Source organism: Diorhabda sublineata, chromosome 5 (genome assembly GCF_026230105.1).
Source record: "Diorhabda sublineata isolate icDioSubl1.1 chromosome 5, icDioSubl1.1, whole genome shotgun sequence".
Classification (NCBI taxonomy): domain Eukaryota; kingdom Metazoa; phylum Arthropoda; class Insecta; order Coleoptera; family Chrysomelidae; genus Diorhabda; species Diorhabda sublineata.
In genome coordinates, this window is record NC_079478.1 from 10,700,803 (window position 1) to 10,722,679 (window position 21,877).

General features: G+C 31.4%; 2 protein-coding genes across 6 annotated transcripts in view; both read right to left on the reverse strand.

The window, feature by feature from the left end:
• LOC130444577 (V-type proton ATPase 116 kDa subunit a 1) overlaps positions 1-21,877 on the reverse strand; it is a 40,281-nt gene that overhangs the window by 14,946 nt on the left and 3,458 nt on the right. The window contains exons 1-5 of one of the 5 annotated variants that reach the window (XM_056779789.1): positions 14,702-15,259; positions 1,047-1,186; positions 812-988; positions 413-757; positions 179-355 (exon numbers count right to left, since the gene is read on the reverse strand). In XM_056779789.1, coding sequence (XP_056635767.1) covers positions 179-355; positions 413-757; positions 812-988; positions 1,047-1,163 — 816 coding nt within the window. In that variant the 5' untranslated portion in view covers positions 1,164-1,186; positions 14,702-15,259. Of the gene's footprint in view, positions 1-178; positions 356-412; positions 758-811; positions 989-1,046; positions 1,187-7,677; positions 8,110-14,701; positions 15,260-21,877 lie in introns of those variants that run through there. The other 4 variants (XM_056779791.1, XM_056779786.1, XM_056779790.1 and 1 more) reach the window with 4 other exon arrangements.
• LOC130444404 (uncharacterized) lies at positions 18,422-18,769 on the reverse strand. Its single transcript, XM_056779524.1, has one exon. It carries the CDS (start codon positions 18,767-18,769, stop codon positions 18,422-18,424), a length of 348 nt encoding a protein of 115 aa, XP_056635502.1.

A 21,877-nucleotide genomic window follows, 5' to 3' on the forward strand; every position in this document is an offset into this window, starting at 1 on the left:
TGCATTAGGATAACACAACCAGTGATTACCTACTGTTTGCAAAAGTCACACTTATGTTGTAAATTATTTTCTTCAGATAATGCATTCATATGAATAGTAAGTCAGTGATTTTTCATTATAAGTAGTTTCGAAGTATATTCGGAGCAACCGGTTTAGCCTTCGTATATATTCAACTTACCAAATTAAGATCCTCAAGACGTGTTCGCACTCCTTGTAACATGTCATTTCTTTCAGCTAAAGTACTTGGGCACGGATACAAAGAAGCGTGAAAACCAGCACAAACTTTCTTAATTCTGGTTTTGAGTTGTTCTCCTTGGAAAAAAGCTGCAAAAACGGTCTTGTGATGTTCGATTCCCTGAAATAATTGTTAATGGAAAACGTAACAATTTTTAATTATAAATAAAATACTTACTGTAATTGGGTCTTCCATGGGTTTTTCTATTTCAGCTTGCCGAATGAAAACGTTACCTCTTGATATACGCCACAGCATTCTTTCGAATGCGGGTACTCTTTCTCTGTTGATTACTCCAGCAACGAATCCTAACCGGCCTCTAATAGAGACGTTGTGCTCTTCGGTAGGTATAAGTGACTTGTGAACGGAATCGGATAGTCCGTTGGCTTCATCTTGTTCGTTAAAAAATGCTAGTGTCTTTTCAAGAACATGTTTCAGTTCTGTTAGTTCCAGATAATTTGATTTGAGATTTACGGCACTCTCTGATAATTCTTTTATATCCCCTTCAGTTTTTTCGAGGTGAGCCTGGAAATTTGTCACATAACTCATTTAAATTGACCGATTTTACTTATTACTTACCTCTAAATCTATTATTTCACGGGGATTCGGAGCTTTCGGTAACTCTCCGACGTCAGGTATCTTAACGTTATCTTTTCTTACTTCTGTCTCTATGTATCTTAATTTTCTTTCCATTTCGTCGCATCGTCGTACTTCTTGCACGAATTTTCTTTGGAAAGCGTTCACTTCTTCATTTAACTGTGAAAAAAATCGTAATAAATTCTCGAATTTATCTTAGGATCATGTTACTACTTACATCTCTGAATTGCACACATCCTGTTTCTCCCAATTCTGAAATTGCGTAATAAGCAGCTTCGGGTTGGATGAAGACTTGGGCGAGTGCCATCTCCTCGCTTCTAAACATCCCTCCCATTTTGTGGAGGTTTTAATGTCTTTCTAAAACAAAACAATAATTTAAAAAGGAAATCAGTAGAAATAGTTCTGTTTTGTGCCTTATCACGTGCTTTCACAACATAGTATGGAAAAATTTTGAGTTTCATGGTTCATAGCGCGTGCCAACTGACCAAACTCAGTTGGTTTATTTAAAATTGAGTTTAAGGTTACTTATTTCTAGCTCACTCGTAGATTAAAAACTGAAAACCAATATCAATGTTAAAAAAGGCATCGATTTTATTTGTTCGATCGATAATTCATTAAACCTCCGATGATAGTTTAGAACAGTTAAAAGGAACAAAACATAGTAAAATGTGGAGCACTTCTATTAAAAGTGAATTTGAAAATAACGTTAAGACATTTCGTGACAGGAGGTTAGTTTTTACACTTGTTTGCGCCCGTATACCTGGGGTTACTTTTGTAAGGTAAGTAAAACTTAACAATAAAGTTTTTAAAGGCTCTTCTGGTTCACCAAGTAATGGTTTACCACTGGAACAGCACATTCCAACAGTTTCATCTTTACGTTTGAAAGCATCGCAATAGTAACATTTTTTATTCATTGAGCCAATAACAATTAAAGGATGTTGTCGATATTAAATTGAAGGATCATGTTGAAACCTAGTACCATTAAATACCGAATAATCCTTGTGCATGAAATTTGGACGACGCGTGGTCTGCATTTCTGCGTTATGAATTCTTCTCGCCTGCGATTGCTTGTCTTTCGGAACGAATTCAAAACAGCTGCTCTCAAAACACTTTGTCGCTCTGCTTGTTGTTGTCTTCTCATCTCTACGTGAACCGAAGATTTTTTATTTCGTGCCACTTTTGCTGCACGGGGCTTTTGATTCCGAGGCATTTTTAAAGAAGAGCAGAGTAAGAATTAAAACCAAAGAGTAAGATCTAAAATAATGAATGTAACCACAAAAATGACACCTTACCTCAAAATTCAAATAATTCTATATTGCATATATAATGATAGAGAAAAATAACAATAAATAAAGAAAAATTCCACACAGCTGAAACTATAGTCAATTGGATTGGATGTTGACGTGACCGTTGGTAACACATTGGAACGGTATTACAGTACTCAGGGTTGAAACTCCATTACTGGAATGCTAGATGGCATTGAGAAAGCTAGATTTTGAGATTTTTAACAAAAAATTGTTTTATATCTGGTAAAATGTTATTTCTAATACCTCCAAGTTTTATGAGGATCGGTTAAATAGTTTTCGCTAGATGCTAGAAATCCGTGGAAGTTTACCTAAACAACGTTGTGAGTACATCGATACGAGTTGCCTATTTACTTTACAATGCTAGCAAATGTTTCATATAAACCTCACAAATGCGAACTGCTTCAGATATAAGCACATTTATTCATAAACTTATGACTAACATGATAAGAAGTGGAAAATCTGAAATGGAACATTGTTGTCAATCTAGTTGTCAATTAAATGTTTTTCAAAAAATTAATTGATGAAAGAAATCATGTTTTGTTGCTCATTGCTACTAATTATGAAGCTTCAATAATACTTTATTTCTTTTGATATTTATTCGACAGAAATTTGATGAACAGAATTTGTCATAAATCGTACTATTTTCCGCCGATTAAAAGGTTTAATGGCAATCGTAAAATTTCATGTTGTTACATTAAAGGATGTTTGTATTTCAAAAATTACATCAATTTCAACTTCCTTATGCACGTAGTAATATTTTTTTTTCAAATAATAAAAATTTTTAAGATGTTTTGGAAATTTCATTAAATCGATATAATAGAAAAAATTTGAATTGGTACTACATACAAACTATAGATCAAAGTTTAGACCTTAAAATTCCTTGCTTAACCAGCGATTCCTCGGTGAATTTTTTTCCGCGTTATGTACTGAGGGAAATTTTACAAGTGAAGTTTTAACGTCATTTAAACCACAGATATTGATTTTTTACGTTTTATAGAAGGCATTTATCGACAAACTTGTTTAAATGACTGAGAATTCTAACCAAGCTTCTCCAAATTGTTAATTGTTTTACGATATTACTTCCAATTATAGAAGATAGAGAGCCATCTGTGTATATGTTATGTCTATCGAAATGCGTTAAATAAGGGTAGCCCAGCAAACGAAAAGCCAAATATATTATTAGTATTTTCAATTGGGCATATTTCAATTCATCTATAATTGCTACATACACTAAATCCTTTTCTATACCAGCGCTATCCTGGAAGGTTTTTGAATAGTTATTCGTTATCGTGTACAGTTAGATACTTTTTCAACTTTTCTCCCATAAGAACTATTGCTTCTTCCCTTTACCCTCCATACTTTGTATAAAGTATTCTGGTTTTGCTAAAATGACTGAAGATAATGATGAAGAAATTATCAAAATTGTCGATTTAATTCATGCTAATGTAGTATGTAGAAAAAGAATTATATTTCCGCGAGGGTTCAACTGTGACCTGCAGAAAACTTAGTTTAAACTAGATTCTTATCCACAGTTTAAACTTAAGTTTAATCTCCCGTTTTACCATCAGTTGTAAAATTGTACCTAGCATAACATTCTGATGGTTCCCAAAAATTAGAAGTTCCTATAAGATGATATTTAGCTTTCGAAATACAAACATGGGGTTTAAATATATTTTGTGATAATATGTACAATCTAAATACTCGTCAAAATGGTTTTTAATCAATAGATTTTCTTATTCATTAATTGAAACAAAATAAATTTACCACTTTAACCACTTCTAGACCTAAGTTAATCTATTATTTAGTTGACAACATCACCAAGAACATCAGCTAATGAATCTTTTAGGTAATTGGAAATGTATCTGAAAGCTCTTGTTCTAGCCTCTATCTACTATTAGTTATAGTGTTGGTTTTTGACAAATCATGCATCATAAGAGTCAAGATTTTTTAACTTCGAGTATTATCACAGCATACGGTACATTGTCGAAGTACGAGTTTTTCTTATGCAACGTCTCACTTCTCCGAATATCAAGTTTTTCTTTAACTTCACAGAATCGATATAGGTATATGATGATTTCATATCTTGAAAATACGAGGTCCGATTAGAGTAGATTAGGTGTGCTACGGTGTAAGCCATGTATCTACTTCGCTAACACTTAGACTTATTGATCTTCACCGGACTGCTTGAGGACTATGCGACTTAACTCTTCTAGTTTTAAGAAGCGTGAATATGAGTCGATGAACAGTCTCACACTTACAGAGAAGGTACTCAGCTGTTATCATTAAGAGCTGTCGAAAATTTTTCTAATGTTCTTAACATGGAACTTCACCGGACTGTTCCTAATGTTCTAGAAACAGCCATAATAATTAAGTAGAACAAGTACGATAATTTCCACGTGAAAATTGATATTTTTGCACAAATGCATACTTTTGAGAATTGATATGAAGCCTTTGTCCAAGATAAATCATATGTTAAGTATTAATTTCACTTTGTATGTCTCATAGCTTCATTTTTCAAAGCAAGCAGTGATAACATTTAATTTTCTGGCTTAGCAGATTGCTACTATATCCGCTTTAACAGGATCAAGAACGATCGAATTATCCTTTGTCCTTAAGTACAGATGTAAATATGCAAAAATTGGACAAATCGATGCATTCATGGGCGATGAAGAAGAATCATACAGACCCGTGCAAATCATTTTAACAGATGATATGTATTTCATTACAAAAATTTTTATCTTAAATGAAAGTTTGATTTCTGTTTGTGGCCATGAAACCAGCATTCAGAGTTTTAACTGGAAAACCATGACTCACCTCGCCCTAAAAAGGTCAATCAAATATTAAACATTAATGTCATGGTTGTTGCTTTATGGATTATTAGGATACTGAAAACTAATATTCGCGGGAAAAAAAAATGACCTGAAGAATCAACGAACAGCTTTGATCCTAATCATGTCAAACAACCGATCCAATTTTTTTTATTTGGATGTTTAAAAAATCTTTTATCAGATTTACCACTTCTGGCTTCTTCAGATAATGAAAAATGTATTGAAATGTAAAAGTTTTATGAAAATAAGAATGCTACGACAGAGTAGATTAAAGTTATTTCGTAAGAAGTCTTTCAAAAATGTTTCCATGCATGGGTAGTACCTCAAAAGAGATTAATTTGAAATTTATTTCACCTGTTTACTTCACTTCAGCACGCTTATATTAGCTGCATCTGCATGTGGGCGTGTTTATGAGCTTTTTTATTTGTAACTCCCCTTTGAACTAAGAGCGAGTTCGACATAGAATTCGAGATTCCAATCTACGTGTTGGAAATCAAGCATTTTGAAAACCTTGCCAACAACACCGTTATGGCTCGATACAAGTTTCGAAGAGATGTAGGTATATGAGCAGGGAAGCCATTATACGAGGGTGATATCAATTGTGAAATTAAAAAATGGAAAACAAATATAGTTAAAAAAAATCAAACTCGTTTTTAAAGTACATCAAATTAAAAAGTTGAAAATAATTTTTAAAATAAGCTTAAAACAATAATGGATGAAAAATACTAGTATTATTGTATTGTATAAAAATTTTGTGAGGCGCTCTGTTCCATATTTCTCATACATTGAGCTCTCGACGTATTTTTCATTCATTATTGTTTTAAGCTTATTAAAAAAATTGTTTTTAACTTTTTAGTTTGATGTACCTTAAAAGCGTGTTTTATAGTTTTTTTTAACTATATTTACTTTTCACTTTTCTGCTTCTTAATGTCTTCACAGCATATATGCCTACATCTTGTCGAAACTTATTTTTAACTTTTTAGTTTGATGTGCTAAAAAGCGTGTTTTTTAATTTTTCTTAAAACTATATTTATTAATAAAATAATTCCCCATACTTTCTGATTCTAACTTGTGAGTTGGAAGTTAAGTTTTTTGGTGTTACTTTTTTTGGATAGCAATAAATAATTCTAACGTAATAATCCTAAAATTCTCCTGATCTGATGTTTTAACAGTGTTTTATAGATATCTCGTTAACGCTAGGACACTTTCTTCGCTTCGCTTGTTCAATTGGAAACTATAATCTAGGTTTTTATCTTTCTTTGGTCGTATTTGTGTTATTATTAGATAACTACAAGATTGTAATAAATTATAAGCCTTCGTTCGACCGCAATTTTAAATGGTGCATCTTGTATGAAATTATAATTTAGTATCAACTAGGTACTAAACTAATTGTTGATTCACTTTGACATTGATCACTTTTATTTTAGGCAATAAGGACAAGGTAAGTATGTTTCTTGGCCAATTTTAATAACGGGTTTTTATACGTCATGGTTATTTAACTTTTATACGCATTTTTATTTTTATTAAACATTTATTTTAATACACCCAAAGGGGAGTATTGTAATACTAATTGTTGAAAATCGAGGGGATACAAAGTATCCATTGCCTTGATTTTAAAATTTAAATATACCGTGCCATCCTTCTGTCTTAGAAGAAAATGCTCTTGCCTCCCCACGGCACTCGGATACACTCTCTTCGTCGTTGTTCAACCTAATATTAGAAGACATTATGAGGAAAAGTTATAAAGTTATATTAACACTGTAGGCAGCAATGATTAACAGAAATACCAATATGCAAAAAATGTCTAGATAAATTAAAAGTGAAAGCACTGCATATAAATGAACAGAAAACGAAAACAAGTAACTTATCAAGAAAAATGGATAATGGAAACGAATACTGTCTATTAGAAACAGAAATACTGAAATTCATGAGATGGAAAAAGAATTGGAAGGAAAAGCAAGGCAGCAAGAATCATGAAACAAGTTTTGAATACAATAAGATTATCAGTGCTCTAGTTCCAAACTATGGATAAAATCGAAAAATCTAGCAATAAAATGGAAGTATGGGAAGGAAAAATGCTGCTGAGAAACACTTCAGTATGATTAAGGGGTCTGGAGAAGAAGAGCAAATAAAGAAATAATGGTCGTTGAAAACGTTATTAAGACAGATAAAAGAAAGTTTGATACAGAAACATGGGAAGAGGAACCAAAGAGAAGATCAAATGGAGACCATTTGCACTGATTTTAATTTGAAAAAAGTTTCTTGAAATTGGCTGAAAATTGATTCTTCATCTCTCCTATTATCCGAATTTAGCATCAAGTAACGTAAAATTGGAACATTAGTGGACAAAATGTATGGAACTGAAATAATATTTACTGACTCGTAAATATATGAAAAGATAAACGATACAAATATTCAACTACCTCATGGAATATGGGAATAAAATGGAGGACAAAAACATGACAATAATAACAGAAATTATTCAATTTTCATGATTAAAAATTTCTCTACACTTAACTATGATCAATCACTGGAAGAAATTATCTATCTAATAGAATAATAACAAATGCGAGTGAATTATAAGATCAATACAATCCAAAAGAAGTAGCACGGGACTTACAGAGTAAGACACAATTCATTCGAAGATCTTTTATATGAAACATGATGGTATAAATAGTAAAAATAACAATTGTTAAATTTTAATTACACATACCTAATTACTGCATAAATTTCCTGGAATTCACTACATAAATAATGAAACAAACAAACTTCTGTCTGTAAATAATAAATTGAAACAGACAACTAAAGTTCACTTTTTCACGGCCGCAAAACAACTAAATGTATTTTTGATCGTTTAAACTGTTTCAGAATTTCATATATTAATGGGTACGTAACGAACTTAAAATATATTTTACATTCACGTTCCTACAAATACGTTAAGTAGTTGTTATCTATAATAATAAAGGAACTAGTAAAGTTGATTAATTGATACAACCACAAACATTTTATCGCTTAATTATCTTACGGATAACACGACATCGAAACATTTGTTTATCAATACTATTTAAGTAAGTAAATCGTTCATGAAATAAAATACAGTAAATCTTTAAAAACGTGATTGCAACCAAAACGTGGAAAGACGCAAGAGTCGGCTGGAAAGATTATGACTTCAGTATTTTGGACTAAATTATTTTTTACTGCTTCTTCTACTCTTTTTACTATAACTCTCCATCCGTTTCTGTCCTCTCTGTTCTTCCTCTCCACTCAGTTATTCCCACTCTTCCCACATCTGATGTAATCTTTCCTATCCATGTCTTTTTAGGCCTCTCCCTTCTTCGTCTAAGTTCCTCTTCCTCCATATTGGCAATTATGTTTGCATTCATGCTGCACAGATGTCCCAACCACCTGATTCTTTGGATTTGACGATTTGAGTGATATATATTTATTTCAACTCATCATTTCTTCTTTTCCATGACTCATTCTTTATTTTCACACCACCAGTGCTTTCCTCTTTCACATGTTTTTCAGCACTCTTCTTGGTTAACACCCAGAACTTACATTCATACAGTACCGTCCGTCTGATAATTGTTTTGTACAATCTCATATTTGTTGCTTTGGAAATTGTTTTTGCTTTAAAAATATTATTCACGAACCTCATTATTCTACTACACTTTGCTATCCGATTTTCTATTATATTCGTAATTAGCATACCTAAATAGTCGAAGGGCTCAACTTTTTTAAAGTGATATTCCTCGTTTTCGAAAGGTCTGTTTTCCACCCTATTCTTCCTTTTCCATTGCATTTCCATGTATTAAGTTTTTTCGCCATTCACTCTGAGGCCAAATATTTTTGATTCCTTTTTCAATCTACTATATCCTATAAGGCCCCCCTGCTTCAGTCCTCTTATTCTTTAAAAACTTCTGATAACCTTCCTCCAGATAATACTTTGATATCAGTTCTAATCAAAGTCAGATTTGCCATTCTTATTAGTTTTCTGGGCAAACCTAAGAACTCTAAAGCCTCATGCAAGTATTTTAGGATGCACATGGTATAATAACCCAAAGACTATCTTAAAAGTGGAAAAATCTCAAGCAGCAGCTATTACGTAGCATTACTTGAAGAAGAAAATTCTATTTCATCAAGACAATGCACCATGTCACAAATAAATAAAAACCCTGATAAAATTACAGGATTTCGAATTGCATCCATCGTATTCCCTACATTTTGACCATAGTAAATTTTTTCTGTTTCCAGATCTCAAGAGAATGTTAGCTGATAGAAATATGGTGCCAATGAAGATATTATCGTCGAAACTGAAGCCTCTTTAGATTTTAAAATTTATCATCTCACTTGTTATTACTACACGATTCTTCAGAAGATGAAAGAGAAACGATGTTAAATTACAAACCTTGCCCTATTCCATATAGTTATTACACTAAACTCGATATTTCGATATTTGATTATCATTCGTCAGCTCAGTCAAACTCATTTCAAAGAAATTTTAAGGTTATTATGCCTTGTTTACTTCTAAATTATTAGATATCAGACTTTTTTACAATTTGGGGTGAAATAGCCAGCCAAATACTATTTTTGGTAAATGCCAAATATTAGACAACAACGTGCTAAGTGCAGAAACAAATCCATATTAGACGATCCTGGATCTCCTAAACATCTTCGACCAACCAACAGATTGAAAAAATAAGCAGAGTAGGTGTTTAGGCCCAACATAATCTGTACTGAGAGAACAGATCCATTACAAGCAACGTATTGTTTCAACGGCACTATACAGAGTATTTTTTAATCGCTTGATCAAAGGTAACGAAAAATGATAATCCAAAAAACAGAAGGCAATTGCTCACTCCAAATGAATCACCAGCAAGCTCTGCGAAGCCAGGTTAACATCTCAAAAAGGCCCTTTTATGTGACAAACTATTGATGCAGATTTTCATTGTAAACGATTGGATCGAATGAACTAATTTTAATCAAAAAATATCTAGCGATTGTCACAGAAAAGGCGTTATTTTTTAACACAACAATATAAGACCATACTGTGTTAGACAAAAAATAAAGAAATGTCTTATCTACCATACTCGACCCATATCGCAGTCTCAGATTTCCACTTATTTCAACAGATTTTTGGTGGAAAAAAAATTTAAAACTTGGATGATATCAAAATAACCATTGAAGATTTTATTCAAGAGCGAATCGGTTTTTGTCAGTCCGGCACTGAAAATTTGCACACTAGATAGCAAAACGCTGTTGATAACTAAGGTGATTATAGTACTGTTTAGAGAGGTAAAATTATACGTTTGAAAGTAATATAAGAAAGCGACAATTTTTTCCAGATTCCTCTAAGGTTTGCACCTAATTTTTTTTTCGATATAAATCATATTTACAAAATATTACATATTACCAACTTTTCATTAAGTTGATCAAAATATATAATAAAATATAATGTTACGAACTCGTCCACAACATGGACCGTGAAGCAGATCCTGTCCGGTCGTGATGGAAGTGTCTTATGTTTGGCGAATGTTCCGGTTCTCGGAAACCGTTTGATATTGTTTTACAAGTTTTATATATACAGCGGCGAATTGTTTCTATTGTTTTCAGAAAAGCCTTTGTATTTGTTTGTTGTTTACTTTCAAGAATGAAATGAAAAATTCTTTTTAGTATAAATACGTGCTTGTTTAGCAGCAAGAATATCAGTATATAATTCAATGTCATAGTGAACAGATCGAACGTAAAAAGTAACCGGCAAATTTAAATAAATTATATAAGTAGTGATAAGTTAATGATTATAGTAAAGTATAATAAAGTATGTAGAGTAAAGTAAAGTAAAGCAAATAAGTTAATTTTTATTGCAAATATATCAAAAGCGATTAAGAACAGATTTAGAGAACATTTCATTATTTATATTGTAAAATTTAGACTTTTTATATCTTCTTTTGTTTTTAATAATAATCAGAACTATCTAATTATAAATAAGTGGAATGTATCTTTACTTTCAAGTGACATATTGTTTCTGTGCCAAAAGAACAATACGAGTTTTATTGATTATTGTATTTCAAAATTGAAGACATTTAACATCTGTTAATTAATTTATAAGTAGAAGTAACTTAAAAAACTCAAGATTTATACTGATCAGTTTCTGTGGAATCCTTGCTTAATTAGCTATTCTATTTTTAAATGTCAATCCATTCCTTTAATTTGAATTATGTCGTATAGAAATGTTTTGAAAATGAATTCTAATTAACTTATCAACAGTCATATGCGATTCAAAATGTTTACACATAAAAAACATCTTAATATATTAATCGTACCACATGATTTTATGTGCAATATAATCTCATGAGCTCAATTTTGGCGATGGATATTATCAATAAAATGTACGCTTATGGATTTCGTTTGCACGCTAACATAATTTACTTTATAAATTTGACCTTTGTTGTATTTAAACCGATAAAATTTTATTTTCATAAGACTCTTTCACATGGAAATCGTTGTTTTTGAGTAGCAATGTGGTTGCAGGGAAATATGTTGTTAACCATTTTTTTCACATAATTATCTCAAATATTACATAGGCTTTTTAATATTTGATATACATCATCAAATATAGCTACGATTGTTTATAAAGTTGTTCGTTTTTATCATTAACAAATATCTTTTTTCTTGAGCGAGATTTAGTTATCTCGTATACATTAGTTAAGTTTATATAAATAACTTTCAAGCAACTGCAATATCAAGCGATTAGATCAATACCCAAGAATATGTAATGGATTCAGAAACTTTGCAAAAATAAAAACTAATGAAAAAGACTTTAAAACAATAAAAGAAAACGACACTGCTTCTGAGGAAGTTAACATAATTTTTTTTTCAAATTTATTTAAAATGCACTAAAAATTGAAAAAATATCTTTACGTAATCTGGTATACTTGTTTTTTGAGAATGATGCTGATGATAACAAAGCTGAAAAAATATATTGGGAACATAAAGGTACAAAAAAAATTGGTCATATAATACTTTCCAATAATTAGCTGAAAATCCGCTATAATTTTGAAAAAATAGATATTAAAACACACATTATACCCATTAAAATCATTTCCAAACTTCACATTGTAGATTTGTCTCTATGACAATGAATTTTAACTTTATTCTATAGCGGATGTTTCAGGTAACTATTAGAAAGTAATAGATCGTATTTGTAAAACTTCCCTTCACACTTCTGTACCTATATGTTCACAATATACTTTTTCAACTTTGTTATTATCAGTATCCATTATATAAATCATTCTTAAAAATTTTCTTTTTCTTTTTTTAGTCCATTTTCATTATGAGGTGTAGTTTTGAAAAAAAAATATTTTACTTAATTTTTCTATTTAATCTAGTTTTAGTGTGAGTTTTTTGGGAAAAATTTTATTATAGAAGGCGGTATATTACAGTATTTCTTTTAAATAATTTCTAGTGAAGTCTATTTATTTATTTCTTGTGTTTCTTTTTGTTCTAGAACTTTATAAAATTCTATTTGTGGTATATAAATAAGTTTAGGTAGCGCACTAAGTTTAGTTTTAAATAAATAGTCGTAGTGAAAAGATTGAATTAGTAAAAGAATCGCAGAAATTGTTTACGTGATATTTTTAAGTAAATTATTATAAGTTAAGTGTATTGTATAGTGTGTAAATAAATTAAAAACGTAAGAGACCGTGTTTATTAATTCACCCAACGAATAGAGAGTGTAAATAAATACGAAAAACGTTACAATAGGTTAATAAAAAGTTAGTGAAAATTTGATTCGGTAATTTCATCTTAATAGATAAAGAAGCTAAAGGAGTAATTTTTATAAGTGCGGTAAAAACGTTTGAGGTTGACGCAAGCCTTATAACTATTCGTTTCCTTTTTTTCGAAATATTGGTCATAAAGACATGGTTTCCATAAATTGTATGAAAGTCTCATTAACAAATTTGCAATTTTGAATAAATTATACAAAAAATACAATATCAATTGTATTTCATTGATATAAAAAAATATCACCACAACTGTAAGCAATTAGTAAGAAGAAGCTGATACATTCAGCTGCTTAGAATAGTTTGCTAGTCTTTCTGATACCGGTGAAAAGAAGAAGGGAGAGTATCTCATATGGGACAAAAGTTGGAAAAGTATTTATCTGTATATGATAAATAACAGTTCAAAAACCTTCCTGAACGGCGCTATTGGAAACATGAATATAACAATTGTAGATTTATTATCAAATATTTCAACAACTTGACTCGTACAAATGGGTGAAAAGTAAAATTTAATCTAACGCTGATTTGCAGCTTCCACGAGAGCGCGAGTTTTCTCCTCTCGTTCACGTCTCGTTTTTCCAAGACTTGACGTTTTGGAAAATATCATGGGTGATATCGAGACGACAACCATTGCAACCTCATAATCGTTTTTGGTCTGAATATGTTTCTATTTTAAAATTTAGAAACAAGGTCACGAATTATAGAATGTTTGCAAAACTACGACTTTAGATAACAGAACGATAAAGCTACGACTAAAACTGACGTATGAAGTATGAAAAATTTATTATCAAATCGGGAGCATCAACATTCATATGCTCAGTAGATGATCATCATAATATTTTGAATCAAACCTAATACAAAAAAGAAAGAACAAAAAAGAAAAACAATTCAGTTTGTTTGATAATTCCAACTACCCTCCACCCGGTCGCATGTTTGAGGATTTGAATTATAAAATCCCAGAATCGTTGACATATTTTGTAGAAAAAGTGATTTTAAAGAATAAATGATCAAATTTATATCATTTAAAACTAATATACATAATTATTTTCCACAGAATCATGACTGCTGACGATTAAATCTCACAACTTTTTTTAATTTAAAACGCTTTTATCCTTTATTTTGCAATAGTTTCAAATTAAATATAATCTCAACAGACCCTTGGAATAAGGAATGATGGAGAACTTTCAAATTTTATTTTTAGTTATATTTTAAGCAATTCAACTGATTTTCAGCTTGGTGAGAGTTTATGTAACTTCGAAAGTCTAAATTGACTGGACTAAAAAGAAGTTGCTTCAAATTATAAGGAGCTTAAATTAAAATTCGAGTAAGTTATTCCATGAAAACTCTAAATCATGACCTTTATGACCAAAGCGAGTTGTGGACGACAAAAAACAATTTTTATTTCAATTTGTAAACTCATAGTTATAGATATAGTTAATTAATGACTCAATTATTCCATTCTTATCTGGTCATCTAAATTATAAGCAATTGAATGTGGCATTTTTATTCGGACATCGTAATTTTTTAATTGACATTGACGATTTAAATTTTGAAAAAAATGTCGCATCATATCTGAATTACTTAATGGGAGTGTATATCACTCGTGACTTAAGAAGCCATTGTAAATTCCTAGATTCATTATAAATAATATTAGATATCACATAATAATAGAATAATGTTTTATTAATTAGAAGAAAAAAATATACAAATCATTAGAAATGAATTTAAAGTAAAGTATCAACTCAGTTTATTTATGAAACCCACATCGCACGTGATCTAAAAAATTATTACATTTACAAATTTACTATAATTATAAATATTTAATCAAATATATTTCGATATGAATTTGATTAAAATATTTATCAGTCGAATATTTATGACGTGTTCAAAATTAATCAAAATTTCGTTAGAAAAAAATATATAAATTAAAAAGTAGTTATAAACGAAGCTTACCCTTATAATAAAAAAAATTGAACGGAGCTCACTGTTTTAAATCACCACACCTATGAAGCAGCTGTTGTAATGAATTGAGATGGTTAACTAGAATTTTAGTCACATGATTTTCCAAACACAACGCTGAAGTATGTATACTTAAGACGAGGTTATACGAATTAAAACAATTGTTTGATAAGCTGATTATATGGTCTGGATATATTTTGATTCACACAAGATTGTGGATGGATTTTTTTTATATTATATTATCACTATCTATAATTTATTGAATCAATAAAAATCGTTCACACTCGTTGATTTTGTTGTTGATTCAGTATTAGCGTCACGAGCCTCGTGATGATTTTTATGACATTGTTAATTATTCTTACAGTGAAAATCATTTATGATAGCCTTTTACGGTACAGGATAGCAAGAACACTTAATTTTTACACTTTCGATTTTCAATTTGATCATGATTCGTGTTTTGAATACAAAAGTACTTTTTAATATACGAGGGGCACTGCGAATTTGAAGGAGAGTATAACAGAAAACACTTTATTGCTTTTGCTTCACTTCAATGATACATGAAAATAAAGATGCCCAGAGAATCAGTACAAGAAGGATGAGGGTCTAACTAAATACTCACAACGCATGCGCATATGGTATTTCAATATACAACTCTTGAATAATGAAGAAACAAAATGTCTTGAGGTGCTGCAAATCCTCAAACTTTTTCTTTGATTTGGGTCGAACGCCATCATATGCAAATGAAGGTAAATAAAAATTGTAAGATGTTTCCTCTTCGGGGTAGTTATAACACTCTGTTGGAAAGAACCATTGTACGAGTTTCTGTGAAGAACCGTTCGGGGATGTTCTCTCACAAATTTGATTTACCGTATTCGCCTACTTTGAAATAAACATCTCTTGACATAATATATGGAAAGAAACTTTATCCAACACTTATTCACAGTCTATAACGACAAAAAGCTCTAGATAAGAACGTGAGATAAACTTGATGAACTTAACCAAATCGAATTGAAAATACGACAGCGATACTATTTAATAAAATGAACAATAGAGTGCAGTATCCTAAAACAGTGTAATTTTTGTTTTTTATTTTGTTCGCTTCACAAATGATTACTCACGTCTTACCAAAACAAAGAGTAAACCTCATCAAAGCCCTTTTTCCTGATGTTTCTGTATACGTGAAAAAAATTAGAGTGGGCATCATTGGTACTCATTTTTGGAACATTAAAAATTTGGATAACAACCTTATAATACTTATAAGTATTGACTTACTGAGATATCAATTTTTCTGATCGTTTCCGACTATAAAAAGCTTTGCTTTTTCTTAACTGATACTTTTTTTCGATATTTATGCTTCCCAACTTCGAGTTTAAATAAAGCTTTGTTGGGTGCAGGTATCTGCCAACTTTCAGAGAGTTCAGAGCTCCCATTTGGACTTTGTACTGATCACAAAAGCTACAAGTGTCATACCTCGGTAACCAAATCCTGTATCAAATTTTCTATACTGGATTTTTTTAGAAAAACATAGAACAACTTGTTTTGCGTCAAGCTATGTTTTCCACACATGTCTTTTAGGGCATTTGCTGTTTTCAAGCGTTTCGACCAAGTTTGTACCTGCTTGGCAGAAATACCATGTAATGATAAAAAAGTTTTTTATCATATAGAAACTTCTCTTAGCTCACCATTTCTAATCTCATAGGAATAAGAGTATGCGTAAAAACTTACTTCATTTTCAGACATTTTAAAACGAGTTCGCAGGTTATAAGGCCACACATTTACGCTAATTATTCATCATATAACTTGATGTCATTAAATCTTTGTTTTTTTTTGTTCTTCTAAAGCAATTTTCTTCTTCTTCTTAGCGTACCGTATCAAGTCCCCTTAAAGTTGGCGATCTGCATGGCAAAACTTTCCCTATCTTGACCTAGTCTAAATAACTGTCCTGCTTCTCTTATCCCAGTCCATTCTCTAATATTCTTCAACTAAAAGGCTTGTTTCCTTCCAATTCCTCTACGCCTCAACTTTACCCAACATAATCAACTGGAGGATATTAAACCGGCTACCACGCATTATTTGTCCCAAATAAGCTATTTTCCTGCATTTAATGTTATCCACCAACTCACGAACCGCGTTTGCTCTGTTAAGGACTGCATCGTTTGTTAGCATATCTGTCTACGGTATATTGAGCATTTTATAAACCATTCAAAACGTAAGCCTTTACCACCTTTACACCAAACTTATGAGTATATAACCTTATTTTCTTGCCAGCATTTTGCGTCCAGCCAAAGGAAGATTGCATAAATTTTTATCAGTCGTAACCATAAGAACATTAAGAAAATGGCACCCGGACTCAGTGTAATCAACAATAGTTTGAGGATCCTGAACATTTTAGCTTACATTCACGAACACCCTTATCCTTTTTCCACTGCCTAGTTTAAGAGCTTATAGCTTTCTACCCCCATCTTTTGTTCTGAAAACAGTTATGCTAATGTTTTCTACAAGGTGTTTGCAATCCAAAATTACTGTAACATCAACTTTTCCTCCTGTGGTTTTCACTTAAAATATCTGTTCGACTGGAATGATTATTTATTAGAATTATTATTCTTTATAATTTGAGTTTATTATTAATATTGATACGTTATTTCGTTTCAGTATATTTTGAAATTTTACATTGTGAAATAAGACGAGCGATACGTGCATTCGCAATTGTTGCAAAATATTTGTATCGCCCTGGCCGGTTGTCAAGGTGTTCAGCTGAAAGGGGCGTTTACACTGTTCAAGTGTGTTGATCAAGTCAAGTGACATGCTTTCAATTGTGGATACAAACATTTTCTTAAGATAAATAAATTTGATTTAAGATGGTAAAAGTAATTGCAGATAAAGTTATTCTCGAAATAAGTTAGTTCTAGTTGAAGGATTGTGCGTAAGAAAAAAAACATAAAAGGAACAGAATATGGGTTAGAGAGTGGATAACTCGCGGTGGTGCACAATAAGCTTAAAATAGCCTTTTCTGTAAACTTAAGCTTGTTTTTAGCCAAAGTTAAAACTCAATTGAAATTAAAATTAAACTAAAATTTCTTGGTAGTATTTTTTGGCTTCTGCAGTAAAAAGTAAACCAATAAAAACGTGGAAAGTTCCTGATTTGTCTACCAGTGTTTCAAACTTTGCTTTTTCCTATTTTTTTATATCAGGGGAAATCGGCGCATCACGCAAATAATATTTCAATTACCCAAAAAACAAATATGTTGTAAACAAAAAAAATCTGCTAACACAGACTGACCTAACGGATTCTGCGCTTATAACCTCACAAAATTAAGGAATTAAACTAAGAAGTTAAAAGTTGACGGATTCTTAGTTTAATTTAAATTTACTATTAATTTTCTGCAAGTACTGTTTTAGTGTCTTTCAACTAATAATTTAATTTGTTATTTTGATGGTAATTTTCAGCTTTGGTTGCTTTACTGGAATCAGTTAATTTAGAATCGGTACAATAAGCAGTATTAGAAACTAAAGCTTTTATTCTCTTCTTTTGAATTCCTTAAAAAACAACATAATTTAGTTACATAATAGAATGTTTTACTAAATAGTATCTCATTGGCTTCGGTTGATTGTTCTTGTGTACAATTGATTCTCTTATGCAGTGATCATAAGAATACTGTGCATTGGAGTAGCTCTTCATCTTCTTCTACTACTTCTTGGAGATCTGTCGATCTGTTAATTCTGAAGCTGCCTCTGCATCTTTTCCTGAGAGGTGGATTGCCAACTATCTTTCCACCTTTTAGGTGGTCTCCCGGGAGGCCTTGAGCCGGGCGGGTTGTTTTCTAGGATTATTCTCGGAAGTCTGTTCTCGTCCATCCGTCTTACATGGTTGTACCACTGCCTCTTACGTTGTCTTCCCCATCTCACAATGTCTTGCATCCCGTATTGCTCTTTGACATCTGTATTTCTTACTCTGTCTCTTCTTGTTTTCCCAACTATTGTTCTCAGTGTTTTCATCTCGGCCTCCCTCAGCATTTGTTTCGTCTTGTTGGTGTCCTCGCGGACTTCCGTGCCGTACGTCATGATGGGTCTGATACAAGTCTGGAGTAGCTCAATTCTTATAATTGTTCCATATACTGATCACAAGAACATTACATATTTCAATAATTTTGAATGGTTGTATAAGATGGAGTAATTCATGTTTCTTCATCAGCAGATTATTGATGTTGATGGGACACATTGAGATATTTTCTACTTCACCAACTCCTGCCATGTAGGTAGCATGAATTGCTTTTATTCTGTTCTTCACCTTGCCTGCCGTCATCTGTATTTCTAATTCTAGAATGTCAACCATTAATTATGGCTCTTGATCTAGCATCTCCATTTATATATTCAATACATTTAGTATTCCATAAATACTCGTATTTCTCGTGAATATTTATAAAGTCACTTGATATATCCTCAGACCATCTAACTGTCACCGTTTTCCTTTTCGAATTCCTTTAACTTGATAAAATCGCTTGAACAATGGAATAATCCTGAAGACTACAATGCTACAGGAAACGAAATAAAATTTAAAACTGACACTTAAAACCGAATTAATTTGTACTACTTTTAATAAGTGCAAATATGCACTAGCTTATACCTAATTATGTATATACGAATTGAGGATTCAACAAAACCCATCCGTTTTTTTTTCAATAGAAGACTACACAGTATTCGTGTCGAGCAAAATAACACAGCCTTGATAGTTCGTTTTAGGGTTTTTTTCAATTTTGTATCGAAGTTTTACATTGGTGATGAAAAGATTAAAATATTTGTCTCACCCGGATCGATTGTTAAAGGCTTCATCTTTATCATGGAGCCTAGAAGAAAGAGATACATCTCCATATACTTTAGCATATCAGAAACAGTTTAAAAAACGTTGATATCACGTTTTCGTGTCGCTAGGAGCTAAGGGAGTGATCTGGATTATTGTTATTATCACTACTATAGTAAAATTAGCACTCCAAGGCACCCTATTTCAGTTGATAGAAGACAAAACAGAATGTGTCGAGTATTGAAGTCGAAATGGTTGTTTCGTTATTTTCGTTATAATGAATGAATATTTGAAATTTGTTTCCCTGTATGTAAACGATATTGATGTTTTCTGTAAACAAATATCAAATAACATCATCTCACAATTTGTCTTCATATTCATATCATCATATCTATTTTATCTAGATAATTAATTGCAATATAAGTTAATGATAAAAATCTCAATAACAACCGTTTAACCAATAAACCAACGTGCATTCAAATTGAACGTCACTATACATTACAAAGCTGTTTACTACTGGGGTTCCACTCTTGGATTAGCATAGATATTTAAATCGAAATTAGTCAGTATGGATAGGTATACTTTGGAAGCTTATACACTCTCTACCCTTAACTTTTATCCTGAAAACAGTTTTGCCACTTATTAGAATCTAAATTAACCAGTACAAAAACACTACATTCAACAGCAGTAAACATAAACAGAACAGTCAAATGTTGCGATCATCACAAATTGAAGAAAAGGATAGCTGACTCAGCGCCAACAATAGTTTGATGACCCTCATCCTTCTTACCATGGATAGGTATACTTTGGAAGCTTATAACTCTCAACTTTTATCCTGAAAACAATATTGCCACTTACTCATTAGAATCGAAATTAATCAGTATGAAAACAAGAGCAAGAAGGTGTTCATCCAAACATTACGCAGATAATTTAAAATAATACTATTAATAAAGATGCTAATATATTGTGTCATGTTGCTGATTAACTAGTATTATTTATTACACAACTCATTTAGTTGCTTATCGATTTAATTCCTTATAATTATCAAAACTCTTTACAGAATAAGTACTGTTATCCAACATTTTTAATGGGAACCAAATCTTTATATGCTGACTAAATGATTTAAATTATGTAGCTAACTAAAATTAGATTGTTTATTTTTATTTATTTTTATTTTTTATTGGTGTAGTTTTTGGTTTTGCATCTGGATAACTCTAGCAGTCAAATGAACGATTATTAATTAATATGGAATTAACAAATTCATTTCTGAAGTCGACCCTGTAAACAACATTGACAAGCTAGCATGGAAAATTGTTTCCGAATAAGCGTGATAAACATTTTACCAGCAAAGGACGTGGTTTCAAGGCTTAAATATGAATAATTTATTTCCAACAAGCTAAAATATTTAAATGGTACTTATTTAAGGTTGTTGTCAACAGAAGTTATTGTATATATTGTATATATCTACAATCACAATAGATTGAGAAGATGAAAATATAAAATCAATCCAGACTAGACCTAATAAAGGATGGATCTTGTTCTCTTTCCGGTCGTAGTGCATGTTCAAACTCCTTAGGCCGGGGACACAAAAAACAATGGTTGAAAAGAGGAGAAAGTAGTTTTGCAATAAGGAATTGAACACATAATGATTAACATTTCAATCAAGGTAATTATGATTTAATAGTAAGTGGAAAAACTTTCTTGGAATAGAATTAAACTCTCGATAAATTTCGTCAATCTTAGAATCTAAGCTGGATCCAATTACTTCAAGTTCCTCTTGAAATTCTTGAGCTCCAGCAGATCTTAGGACAGCATAAAATGGTTTTACTTCTTGTGGAACCAGTTCAAGAATGTCTGTTATGTTTTCCACTGAGAGTGCTTTTTCCTGTAACCAAAGAAGAGGCGGTTCTATTAAGATAGGTTTTAGTTCTTTTTCCTGCTTTTTCAATGGAAATCTCCATATACTGTGGATGTGAGACGTGTTTTTTCATAAACACCGTGTTGTCAGTCAGCTTATATCTTCTTTATTAACCTCAGTTGTATGGTTAGTTATCGCTTTTTGCATATTGCTGGATTATATCATATCTGCACTTAACAATAAACTCTTGCTTTTAAGGAAAGACCTCATAACATCTGAATAGTCATCGACGGCGCAAAAGTTTTGATGAATTTTATTATTATTAGGTAGGAAACTGTAATCCGAAAGCAAACATTTTAAGGAGATTTATTTCAGAGAAGAAAAATATTGCAAGATGTGATTGAGAATCAAAACAAATTTCTTGTTTCGGTTCTGGCCTCCACAACAATCAGACTACAAAAGTAACCTGTTCACGGGCGCTTTCATAGTTTCATCCACAATTTATTGACTTCCT